Below are 12,896 nucleotides of genomic sequence, written 5' to 3'. Positions count from 1 at the left end.
CAGTGGATAGAGCACCCAGCCTGGAGTCAGGAGGACCTGAGTTCCAATCCAGCCTCAGACACTTAACACTTACTAGCTGTGTTACCCTGGGCAAGTCATTTAACCCCAATTGCCTCACCAAAAAAAAAAAAAAGATACAGTAACAATATTCCTATTTTTCTGTGGCAAGGGCTATTGAAGTAGTTGTTAAACATGTTATACATAAATGTCTAATTACTATTATTCTTTGACAGTGACCCTGCTGTGGAACGCTTCTCATTCAGGCCAGGGTGGCATGAGAATTATTATTAATAGCTCTATCCTGTCACCTGTTGCTTCTGTGCACTTCAAATACTTTCTAACTTTCCAGATGTTTCTATATCCCTTCTGTTGATAGGGTTGTACAAGGTGTAAATATCTTCTATGTTGTATTTATTTAAGTATTAATTGGAGGATTAGAAAAAAGGAACAAAGTAATTAATATATACATATATATACACACACATACACGTATGTATATTTGTAGAAAGAAAGATATATGTGTGTATATATTAATAAAGATCATCTTGTTTCCATAAAGGAAAGATTTTGTTTCCAGATGTATTGATTACATCTTTAATACATCTGTGGAGAAGATTTATGAGGCATTCCAAAAGGGATTTTACAAAGTCTGTACAAAAGAGATACTCAAAATTTTCCATCCTGAGGAACTTAAGGTAGTGCTAACTGGAAACCCAGATTATGACTGGAAAACATTTGAACAGGTATGTAACAGGAGAATGGATTCAAAATTTCCCAAAGAATTTCCATATCTTTTCAATAAACGGATATTTCCTTTTCTTTCTCCCTTTCTTTCCAAAGAATTCACAGTATTCCCAAGGATATCACAGCTTACATCGTACCATTGTGATGTTCTGGAAGGCTTTCCATAAATTGTCTGAGGAGGAAAAGAAAGGATTCCTCTGTAAGTTATTGATCTTTATGAATCTGTTTTTTAAATGATAACAACTCCCTTGTGACGAAACATCTATTTGTGGTTGTTTTTCTTACTAATGTGGCTGTTTCTACAACCATAGAGATCATAATCCATCACTGTCTGTCCATGCTGCAAAACTCTTGTCCACATCTTCAGTAGTGGAAATGATCAAACCTGATTCAGGGAGGAAAGAGGTTTCCCCTTTTTTTTTTTTTTTTTTTTTGTGAAGCAATTGGGGTTAAGTGACTTGCTCAGGGTCATACAGCTAGTACTTGTTAAGTGTCTGAGGCCAGATTTGAACTCAGGTCTTCCTGAATCCAGGGCCAGTGCTCTATTCACTGCACCACCTAGCTGCCCCTCCTTTCTTTTCTTGATTTCGTAAGTATGCCAATTAGGTATCTGTGATAAAGTAGATAGAGAGCTGAGCCTGGAATCAGGAAGACTTGAGATCAAATCCAATTTTGGACACTTACTAGCTATGTGACCCTACACAAGTTACTTAAGCTTTGCCTCAGTTTCTTTAATTGCAAAATGGGTATAATAATAGGAGCTACCTTGCAGGGTTGTTGTGAGGAACAAATGAGATAAAACATTTACCACAGAACCTGACTAATAATAGACACTATATAATTCCTTCTTCTCTTCTCTTCCCCACAATGAAACACATAGATCCTTTATTCCTTGCTCTTATCATGGGACTAGATAACTCTGTTGTTTTTTCTTTAATCATTTCTTTGATGACATTTTACAATACTTTCATAATTCTTTGTGAGGTTTTACAGTCACATATGTACACCACATACATCTCCATTACCATTTGTGTGAATCTAAATATTAATTGTCTGGAGGCCATAATGTTCCAATTACTCATAGCTACATAAAAACACCAGAAAAAAATATTGGTATTGGAAGGGGGAAAGAGTTTTTGTTTTAGGGAGAACCTTGGGGACATTAAAATAACTTTTCCCAAAAGCAATCCAGCACACTCCCTTCCACTTATTCTACTTCATTGTTGATTTTCAGTATCAGCCCAGGGTATAGCTAGTGACAGAGGCAGCTAAGTGATATGATGAATAGATATTAGGACTCTAGCATTTCTATTTTGGTATTTAATTGGAGAATTAAAATTTCTTCTTTTTCTAGGGTTTTTTTAGTTGTATGCTTCATTTGTTGGTCTGTTTTTTCTTTTAATGGTGTAAGCATTTAGAGATATAAATTTTCACCCAAGTAATGCTTTGGCCACAGCCCACAAATTTTGGTATGTTTTCTCATTGTTGTTATCTTTAATGAAAATATTGATTGTTTTTAAGACTTGTTCTTTGACACACTCATTCTGGAATTAGATTGTTTTGTTATAATTAATTTGTAATCTGTGCTTCAAAGGCTTTTTAATGAATATAAGTTTCATTATGGTCCAAAAATAGCATAGTTAATATTTCTGCTTTTCTGCATTTGTTTGTGAGGTTTTTAAATGCCCCAAATCCTCTATTTCATTAAATGTCTATTATTCCTGATTGTAATCATAACTCCTTTGCCTTTGGGAAAGGCATGTTCCAAGCCCTCCACTCCTTTAACATGGTAATTACTAAATCTTGTGTGGTCCTAACTGTGACTCCATGGTATTTGAATGATTTCTTTCTGGCTCCTTGAAGCATTTTCTCCTTGACCTAGGAGCTCTGCATTTTGGCTATAATATTTCTTGGAGTTTTCATTTTGGGAAGTCTTTGAGAATGTGATTGGTGGATTCTTTCAATTTCTACTTTGTTCTCTGGTTCTAAGATATCTGGGCAGTTTTCCTTTATAATTTGTTGAAATACAATGTCTAGGCTCTTTTTTAAAAATCTTAGCTTTCAGGTAGTACAGTAATTTAAAAATTCCCCTCAATCTATTTTCCTGGTCAATTGTTTTTCCTATGAGATATTTTATAATTTCTTCTATTTTTTAGTCTTTAGTCTTTGTTTCATTGTTTTTTGATGTCTCATGGAGGCATTAGCTTCTACTTGAATAGTTGTAGTTTTTAAGGAGTTACTTTCTTTAGTGGGGTTTTTGTATCTCTTTTACCAAGATGTTGATTCTCTTTTTGTAATTTTCTTGCATATCTCTCATTTCTCTTCCCAGTTTTCCCTCTAATGCTTATATGTTTTTTTTTGGTTTGTTTTGGTTTGGTTTTTTTGCGGGGCAATGAAGGTTAAGTGACTTGCCCAGGGTCACACAGCCAGTAACTGGTTTTTGTTTGTTTATTTGTTTGTTTGTTTTTTTAGTGAGGCAATTGGGGTTAAGTGACTTGCCCAGGGTCACACAGCTAGTGTTAAGTGTCAGAGGCCGGATTTGAACTCAGGTATTCCTGACTCCAGGGCCGGTGCTCTATCTACTGCGCCACCTAGCTGCCCCTTCTTATATGGTTTTTAAAATTATTTTTTGCTCTTCTTTAAAACTTATCTTTAACTCTTCTAGGAATGCTTGTTGGGTTTCTGTCCAACCTGCATTTTTCTTTGAGGCTTTGCTTGTAGATGTTTCCAAGTTGATCTCTTCTTCTGAGTTTGTACCTTACACTTCCCTGTCACCATAGATAATATTTATGGTCAAAATATTTTTTGTTATTTGCTCATTTCCCTCCAGCCTATTTCTTTTTCTTTTTCTTTTTTTTTTTTGCAGGACAATGAGGGTTGAGTGACTTGCCCATGGTCACATTCTAGCCTATTTCTTGACTTGGCACTTTACACCCCTGGGGTTAGGATTTGAATGGCTGGCCTGAGCTTCTGTAGCTAAATCTAGGGACCTGTGGGTTTTGGGTGCTTCTAAGGTAGTGTGATATGGGGAGAGGTCTGGTCATTTCCCTTCTGATTTGCTCTCTGGTCCTTATGCACATAGGGTATTTGTTCCCTCAAGACCATAACCAGTCTTTTCTGTCCTGGAAGTGTGGTCTGGAATTCGGTGATATACTATGGACCTACCAAATAGTGCCTGATCCCCTGCCCAGTGCTAGTACAGGGATCCCCTAGAATATCTTTCTGGCCAGGTGTTCAGTCTCCTTACTGTTCCTGTGCATTTGGTGTTCCCATTGCTGTGCCACACCTGCCACTTTTTTTTTTTTTTTTGCGGGGCAATGGGGGTTAAGTGACTTGCCCAGGGTCACACAGCTGGTAAGTGTCAAGTGTCTGAGGCCGGATTTGAACTCAGGTACTCCTGAATCCAGGGCCGGTGCTTTATCCACTGCGCCACCTAGCCGCCCCCTTCACACACCTGCCACTTCTAAAGCTCACTGTCTGGGTTGCTTCCACTGCATTCTGGACACTATATTACTGGATGGACCTCACCCAGTGTCAATAGACCTTTTTTTCTTAAGATGCCCTGGGCTCGGAATTGACTTACTGTGACTTTTTGTTGGGTTTTCAGAATTTAATTTGGCATTTCTTTGGCTATTTTGTGGGAGAGGTTTTGGGGAAGTATGACACTTGTAACCCTTCACTCTGCCATTTTGACTCCCTTATGGAGAGCATCTAGGGCTGTGCTTTTCTCTATTGAACTTTTTGTGATCATCATAGGAGAGCCTATATTTCCCAAATCTTTCAGTTTTTGATGGTAAAGATGTGGACTACCATGGAATATTGCTTACAAGATTTGGCTTTTTCAATTCTTATACCCCGATCAATAATATGTTTGATTTACATATATGTTGCTCTCATAAAAGTTTTGTATAGATGGGAAAGGAGGAATATAGGCAGTAGTTATTATCTGTTCAGTCTCATTTTTGTTAACTATAAAATCTAAGTTTTTTTCCTATGCCTTTGATATCGTCCCTTCTTTCAGTAGGAGATAAAAACCACTCCCATGAACAAACTTTTGCAGGTTTTCAAGGACCAGCCTAACTATATACAGTGTTACAATTGAAATTAAGATAAACTGAGGCAAAAGTTTTGAGCACAATTTATTGACAAAGCATGGATTTGCGAATAAACAGGGTCTCAGACCCCTCAGAAAAACTAAGACACTGAATGAGGACAAGTCTCTTTTAATAAAGAAAAGGAGGAGCATCCAAAATAGAAGGCAGCATCATAGATGGGGACATTGTGATAGGTTACAGAGTTTGTAGCATGATAGTTGTGGGGAACAATATGTTTGGATGGAAATTGGGAATGAGGGGCTAACAACCACCTCTCCTTCCATCCTAACACTGAGAAATGTTCATTGGAGTACACTTGCAAGGACAGTTTAGCAATAGTGGATCGGACTTCCTTGGATAACAGTCCAGACTCACTGGCATCCACCTGCATCCTTCAAGGATAACAGATTTTCTTGAGGCAATAATAGGAGAGTGATTAGCAGGAGAAATGAATACACATACACATACATATAGAAATATACATGCACATACTTACCTATTTGTGTCTAATGGTAGCCATCTATAAGGTGGTGGCGGGGAGGGAAGAAAAGAAAGAAAAAAATACAGGATAATTTATTATATATTTAAAAGGAATAACAAGTTATACACAATAGATTTGTAGTTTTGTGTATAATCATCTTTTTGGGGTGGGGTGGGGCAATGAGGGTTAAGTGACTTGCCCAGGGTCACACAGCTAGTAAGTGTCAAGTATCTGAGGCTGGATTTGAACTCAGGTCCTCCTGAATCCAGGGCTGGTGCATTATCCTAATCATCTTTTTTATTATACTATGTTATGGAAATGCTTGTTTTATTCCATAAATTAAATTTTTTTTAAAAGGAGAAGAGCTTAAAAACTGACTTAGCAGATGATTGGCTTAATTGCCAAGCAAAGATTTGGCAGCCAATCATACCAGATTAGAGTATAAACTAGTTTGTAAAATTTCATGGAAAAGGATGGTTAAAGGGTTTTTTTTTATGTTGAATTAATTTTCAAGGTCTTAAAGGTATATTCCTACGTACAAAAAACCTCTCACTTTGATTCAAAATTAGATGATTCTGCAACTATAGTTGCAATTACACTAAGGATGGTTAAAATGTATGAACACCATCACCCAATAAGACAGCAAAAGCAATGGGGGGGGGGGGCGGTAATTAAAGGAAATTTAGCAAGAGACCCAACTAAGCAACGTCATTCCAAGGGCATTTAATGATGAAACTGAAAGTAAGAAAACAAAGAGATGAACTATGGACATGATCTGTAAAGATTTTTATAACAAATTCTTTTCACCATCAAGAACAGTGATCCATCACAATTAGGCTTAACATCACAATGCTAGTTGTACTTGTAGAAAAAATAGAAATAACTCTGAAGAAAATTAAAATGGAAAAAAAGTAATAGACTATAGCCAATATTTGTATTTATTTTGCTTAACTATGCTTATGTGTTCTAAGACAGGGTTTGTGGGTTTTTGGTGTTTTGTTTTTTCCATTTTCTCAGGTTTTTTTTGTTTGTTTTTGGTGAGGCAATTGGGGTTAAGTGACTTGCCCAGGGTCACACAACTAGTAAGTGTTAAGGGTCTGAGGCCAAATTTGAACTCAGGTCCTCCTGACTCCAGGGCCAGTGTTCTATCCACTGTGCCACCCAGCTGCCCCCATTTTCTCAGTTTTTAGTTTGGAAGTGGGTAGGCAAGCATACAAAAGAGAAAAGAATGAAATCTAGAAGGAATCACAGAAAAGGACAGTTTTATGTTTTACACACTTTATATTTATGTATTTATTACATTTGTCACATGCAAATTATCATGTATACTTATTATATACTTTTCCTTCATTCTGTGTGTGTGTGTGTGTGTGTGTAGGGCAATGAGGGTTAAGTAACTTGCCCAGGGTCACATAGCGAGTATCAAGTGTCTGAGGCCGGATTTGAACTTGGGTCCTCCTGAATCGAGGGCCGGTGTTTTAGCCACTGTGCCACCTAGCTGCCCCCTTATTATATACTTTTCTAACAAAGCAAGCAGTATCAAATCACAATGGAAATTCACAATATCACATAGAATACATTTTTTTGGTTCTTAGTATATGGAAATGTTCCTTTTTTGTGGTTGATTTCAAAATACGGTTTTTTGAAATTTCTGGACTAAGTGGAAACAGACAAGTGTCATGCTGGAAGTCTCATCATTTTTGAGGGTCTTGAGGAGGCTTATAGTAAAAAACGAGAATCTTGGTTCTGTGAATGTGGATACCCTTTCTCCTAACAAAACAATGTGATTTCACCTGTTATTTCATAATGCCCCTCTGTAGTTAACAAGACAAAAATGGGGAAATAGTGAACATAGTGTCTCCCAACTGTTTCATTATTGACTTGAACATGCATCCACAATAATGTATATTTACTTACATATACATTACATGCATGTACTATTGTTTTACTAATTATATACATTATAAAACTTATACAAAAGTAGAAATTTAAAAGAATGAGGTAAAAAAAGTGAAATATTTGATCCTAACAACTCTAGGAAGCCACTGGAATTTAATGAGTAGGGGAGTGACATGGTTAGACTCGACATTAACATTAAAATCTATCCACTGCGCCACCTAGCTGCCCCACAGTGATAATAGCACTGCCCTGGAATCAGGAGGACCTGAGTTCAACTCCGGACTCAGACACTTAACATTTACTAGCTGTGTGACACTGGGCAAGTCACTTAACCCCAATTGCCTCACACCTCCCCCCCCCAAAAAAAAAAGAAAGAAAGAAAAAATATTATCACTGTGATGATAGTTGTATGGATTTGAAGCTGGGAGACAAGTTAAGAGGCTCTTGTTATTGTTATAGTCCAGGCAAGAAGTCATGAAAGTCTTAACTAGGGACAGATCATCATGAGTGGAGAGAAGAGCTAGAGAAAGACATCATGAAGGGAGAATAGAAAAATTTTGGCAACTCTAAGTATATGTGGGCTGTGAGAGTTGAAGAGTCAAGAAGACACTGAGATTGTGTACCTGGTAAATAAATAGATAATGGTACTAGAAAGAGAAATAGTTCCATCAACAGTGAATTAGTGTCTCATTTTTCTATAGCCCCTCCAGCATTTGTCATTTTCCCCTTCAATCATTTTAGTCAATCTGATAAGTGTAAAATGATATCTCAAAGTTGTTTTAATTTGCATTTCTCTAACCAATAATGATTGAGAGCATGTTTTCATATGACTATAAATTGTTTTGATTTCTTCATGGAAAAAACTACCTGTTCTGTACTGTAAATAGAAATAAGGGGGTTCACAAGAGGTAGGTTTGGGAGGAAAGATAATGTAATAAGCATATCACAACATCTCCATGATTGTAGAACCTTTAGCGTTCACACTATCCCACCCAAATGAAAAGGGGGGAGGTGAAGACATTACTCACTAGCCATTGCTCCTGAGCACAGAGGGATACAGCATAATATAGTACAATACAGAACACAACATATTCTGTAGCATAAATTGACTGGGGGGGGGGATGCAAGAATAATGATAAGGAGCAGGGAATTTTGCCTGTACAACTTTTATGGATTCCTGGGTTCAATTCAATAAATTGGAGTTAGGTATACTTATGCCTATTAGCCAAAGAGTCTTTGGTGGGAAGTAAAAGAGAGGAATAGTGCAAGCAAATGAGTGAAAGGGGTATTGTAATTATATTGGAGATGAATCCATATCGCCACATTCTAATAAATTGATCATACAGCCTTTGGGGGTCCTGCTGTGGCTCTAATCATTTGGTCTCTGGACCCTATCATGATGACTGCTAACATATTACTTGAGATACTTGCCAACATCAAACAGTTAGTGAAAGAATAAGAACTAGAACATATATACATTATGTCTACTCACTTCTATTCTCTTGATCCTACTCTGGACAAGTCTAAGGGAATGCCTGTGGCACCTGCAGACACTGACCAAAGAGAAACCCTGATTTCTTGGGCAAGTCCCCGTACCTCTTTAAGCCCCAGTTTTCTCATCTGTAAAATTAGGAGCTTAGACTAAATGACCTCTGAGCTCCAAATCCTATGAACCCTGTGTTCCCTTCCACAAATTCAGTTCAGTTCAACAAATATCCATTGAAGACCTACTATAGGCAAGAAACATATGAGCCAAAAAGTTGGACTGTCTCATGGCAAGAGCAAGGGATTACCAATGAGTAGTCTATTGGTAACCTTATGATGTGAAAAAGAAAATGAGAAAGATCCCCAGGTGGACCACCTGCGGTAAACTTAGGGAAGCATATGGACAAGAGTGACTCAGGTTCAGTAGGCATAGAGATTGCCATCTCTATCATTTGAGGGAGTACTCATTTTAAGGAGATCATAGATCCATTTTGAATATTTGAGTATATGTGGATATATGTGAGTGAATGAATCAATGAATGAATGAAAAAGCAGTTATTAAGAAATGATTGTGTGACAATCACTGTGCTAAGCCATGTGCATATAATACAAATGCCTTAGGGAGGAGTTTTTGGATCTGGAAAAATCACCAGGATAGTGAGGGAAAACATAAGGAAGTATATTGGTACATCTGTTTTACTAGCTGAAAGGGGTAAGGGCAGGGCAGGTGGTGAGATGGCTGCAGTACAGAGCCTAGCACAGTGCCCAGAATAAAGTAAGCACATAATAAATGCACCAGTTTACCTATAGCAGACCCTGAGGAGCATTCACCAATTTGGGCAGCCTAGACAGTGGTAGTCATTATGTGTATTGTTTTTCTTGCTCTTCCCATTTCAGTCTGACTCGAAACATAGAAATCTTCCCATGCATCTCTGAATTCTTCCATTACATTCATGTACCATAATGTCCAACCTTATCATTTATCACCCTTTCTCCTGACTGACTGGGGGCACCCTGAACACATTTTGCATATTTCTTCTGAAATTTTTCTCATGCCATTTCTCCTGCCCCATTCTCCCTTTCAATCGAAATGCTATCCATTCCTCAAATCCCAACTCACATAATGATGTAGGAGGCAAAGAAAGGGTTAACAGACAAACTTAAGACCACTTACAGACCCCAGCTCCAAAAAAGGGATTAATGGATAATTAAAAGACTTGGACCTTCATTAATACAAGTCAGGGCCTAGGTTCTTGTTACCCACGTTAATCAGCACTCATAACAAGAACATAAAGAGGCAGGCCATAGAGACCTTAACTATAACAATGATACACAGACAGGGTACAGAAATTCTAACTGAAAAATGAAAATATTTTGAAACTAGGCATGGGAATGAAGATGCGCAGAAAAGGCCAAATTTGTCCCCAGATACACCTTATGATGTAAACCCCCAAAACACACTTCCACAGAGAAAGGTACCTGCCTTGGGGGTTGGCTCAAGCCCCCAGAAACTCCAAATTAGGATAAGCCCTCTCCTTTACCTCCCTAAGGAGGAGATTGTTACAATGAGACTGATAATCAATTTATCCATCCTATAAATATAACTGTCTTTCCTTTCCCTATTTGAGAGATATCTCCATAGTGCTCTCCCTGTGTTCACTTACAGTATTGCAATAAAACTTGGGAAACTGAGTCAGTCAGTCTTGTAATTCTTTTGGGATGACTCACCATCAATTTGATCACCCTAAATCCATCCCACATCAATTCCGGCTTCTCCATGAATTTTTTTTTGGGTGGGTGGGAGGGCAGGGCAGTGAGGGTTAAGTGACTAGCCCAAGGTCACACAGCTAGTAAGTATCAAGTGTCTGAGGCTGCATTTGAACTTGGGTCCCCCTGAATCAAGGGCCGGTATTTTATCCACTGTGCCACCTAGCTGCCCTCTCTCCATGACTTCTTGATGACACAAGTCCCCATTTATTGTCTCACTCATTTGTCAGTTAAGCCCATACTACAGTGTGAAATCTTTTGTTATATTAAATCCTATAGTTATTTACCATTTCATGCATGGATACCTTGTATATCCGTCTAGATTATCACCTTCTTAAACCATAAACTCTACTTTGTATTCCTCCCAGTACTTAAAGGAGAATAATGTATATTATTCAATATAGTTGCTGAATGGACAAATGAAATTTCTTCTCTGTAATTTGAGTTTGTGCTCAATTTTTGAAAAACTAACTTAATTTTATTTTCCTTTAAAGTGTTTCTTACAGGAAGTGACAGATTTCAAGCACAAGGAGTAGAGAATTTGGGAATAAATTTTTCCCACCTTGACTATTTAAGTGAAACAGATCTTCCAGAGGCGCAGACCTGTTATAATATCCTGTACCTCCCACAATATTCTACAATGAAAAGGATGAAAGAAGCCCTTCAAATAGTCATCAAAAACAACAAAGGATTTACCAATTAGTCATCAATCAAACATTTGCAAAAAGAAAAAGGACATTGGGATGTAAAATTACCATGCTACTAATTCAATATATTAATGACTTTTTAAAAAGTGAAATTATCTTATACCATATGCCAGAATAATGGTATCTATTGATGTGGTATCATAGTATCAAAATGGGTACACGATTTAGACATAAAGGTAATACCATAGGCAAATTAGGAGAGGAAAGAATAGTTTACTTGTCAGGTCTATGGAGAGGGGAAGAATTTATGACCAAACAAGAGATAGAGAACATGATGAAAGGCAAAATGGATCATTTTGATTGCATTAAAGTAAAAAATGTTTTGCACAAACAAAACCAATACAACCATGATTAGAAGGAAAGCAGAAAGCTGGTGTGAGAAAAAATATTAATAATAGGGGTTTGGGGACTCCCAGAGGCCCCCGATGAGAGAGCTTAGCCTGACCTTTTTTTTTTTTAAGTGAGGCAATTGGGGTTAAGTGACTTGCTCAGGGTCACACAGCTAGTAAGTGTTAAGTATCTGAGGCTGGATTTGAACTCAGGTACTCCTGACTTCAGGGCCGGTGCTCTATCCACTGCGCCACCTAGCTGCCCCTGGCCTGACCTTTCTTAAGGTCAGCCCAGAGTCAAGAGGTTACCTCACTCAAAACCACACCCATCTGAAAGCCTTGTTCCCACCTAAGGATCTGTTCTCCCGGCTCTGACCTCCGCACAACTGCACCAGACCACCCTCAAATCCAGTGAACCAATAGATTTGAATGATGCTAGCCAATTAGCTTTGAGCAATGTGCATGGGCAGGCTCTGCTCCCGCCTGCAAGCTTACACTGAGAATCCTTGCTCTTTGGCCCAGTAACTTGGTAAGAGCAGATGCAGCCCACTAGGGATCCCCATTTTCTCTTCTTGCTCTATTCTCTTTCCTAGCTAGGCTCTCCTATCTTTCAGAGCCACGCGTGCTCTCTTTACTAATATTTAATATGCTTTAATAAATGCTGGAAACTCCTAAACGAACTGATGCTGAGAGAAGTGAGCAGAACCAGGAGAACATTGTACACAGTAAAAACAACATTGTGTGATGATCAGCTGTGATAGACTTAGCTCTTCTCAGCAATACAATGATCCAAGACAATTCCAAAAAAACTCATGGTGAAAAATGCTCTCCATATCCAGAGGAAAAAACCTGTGGAATCTGAATGCAAATTGAACCATACTATTTTGCTTTTTTGTTTTTCTTTCTTGAGGTTTTCTCTTTTGTTCTGATTCTTCTTTTACAACATGACTAATGTGGAAATGTTTAATATGATTGTACATATATAACTTATATCAGATTGCTTGCCATCTTGGGGAGGGGAAGGGAAAGGGAGGGAGAAAAATTTGGAACTCAAAATCTTATAAAAATAATTGTGAAAACTATCTTTTTGTGTAATTGGGGAAAAATAAAATAAAATACTATTAAGAACATTTTTTTAATAGTGAAATCATAAGAGTGATGAAGCCTTGTAGCCTACTTTATCCTAATTATTAGTGTCTTTGTTAATGCAGTGCTTTTCAAGTAATAAGCACTTATCATAATTCTTATGGTTGTTGAATAAAATGAATGAATGAATGAATGAGATGAGAAGATAGCAAAGAAGTGATTACAGGACTTGATTCAGGGAAGGACCAACTTGGAAGAGGAGGCAAAGAGTGAAGTCAGAAGTATTCAGAATATAGAAGGTCTG

The 12,896-nt window shown here is 37.7% G+C and overlaps 1 protein-coding gene across 1 annotated transcript in view; it reads left to right on the top strand.

Moving 5' to 3' along the window:
• LOC122731282 (probable E3 ubiquitin-protein ligase HERC6) overlaps positions 1 to 11,429 on the top strand; it is a 66,721-nt gene extending 55,292 nt beyond the window's left edge. Inside the window, exons 21-23 of the mRNA XM_043971291.1 lie at positions 560 to 743; positions 841 to 943; positions 10,965 to 11,429. Coding sequence (XP_043827226.1) covers positions 560 to 743; positions 841 to 943; positions 10,965 to 11,173 — 496 coding nt within the window. The 3' untranslated portion in view covers positions 11,174 to 11,429. The remainder of the gene's footprint in view (positions 1 to 559; positions 744 to 840; positions 944 to 10,964) is intronic.
• The last annotated feature ends 1,467 nt before the right edge of the window (positions 11,430 to 12,896 follow it).

Source organism: Dromiciops gliroides, chromosome 6 (genome assembly GCF_019393635.1).
Source record: "Dromiciops gliroides isolate mDroGli1 chromosome 6, mDroGli1.pri, whole genome shotgun sequence".
In the NCBI taxonomy this organism is placed as follows: domain Eukaryota; kingdom Metazoa; phylum Chordata; class Mammalia; order Microbiotheria; family Microbiotheriidae; genus Dromiciops; species Dromiciops gliroides.
The sequence above is the reverse complement of the archived record's forward strand: the minus strand, read 5'-3'. Positions and strand labels throughout refer to the sequence as shown.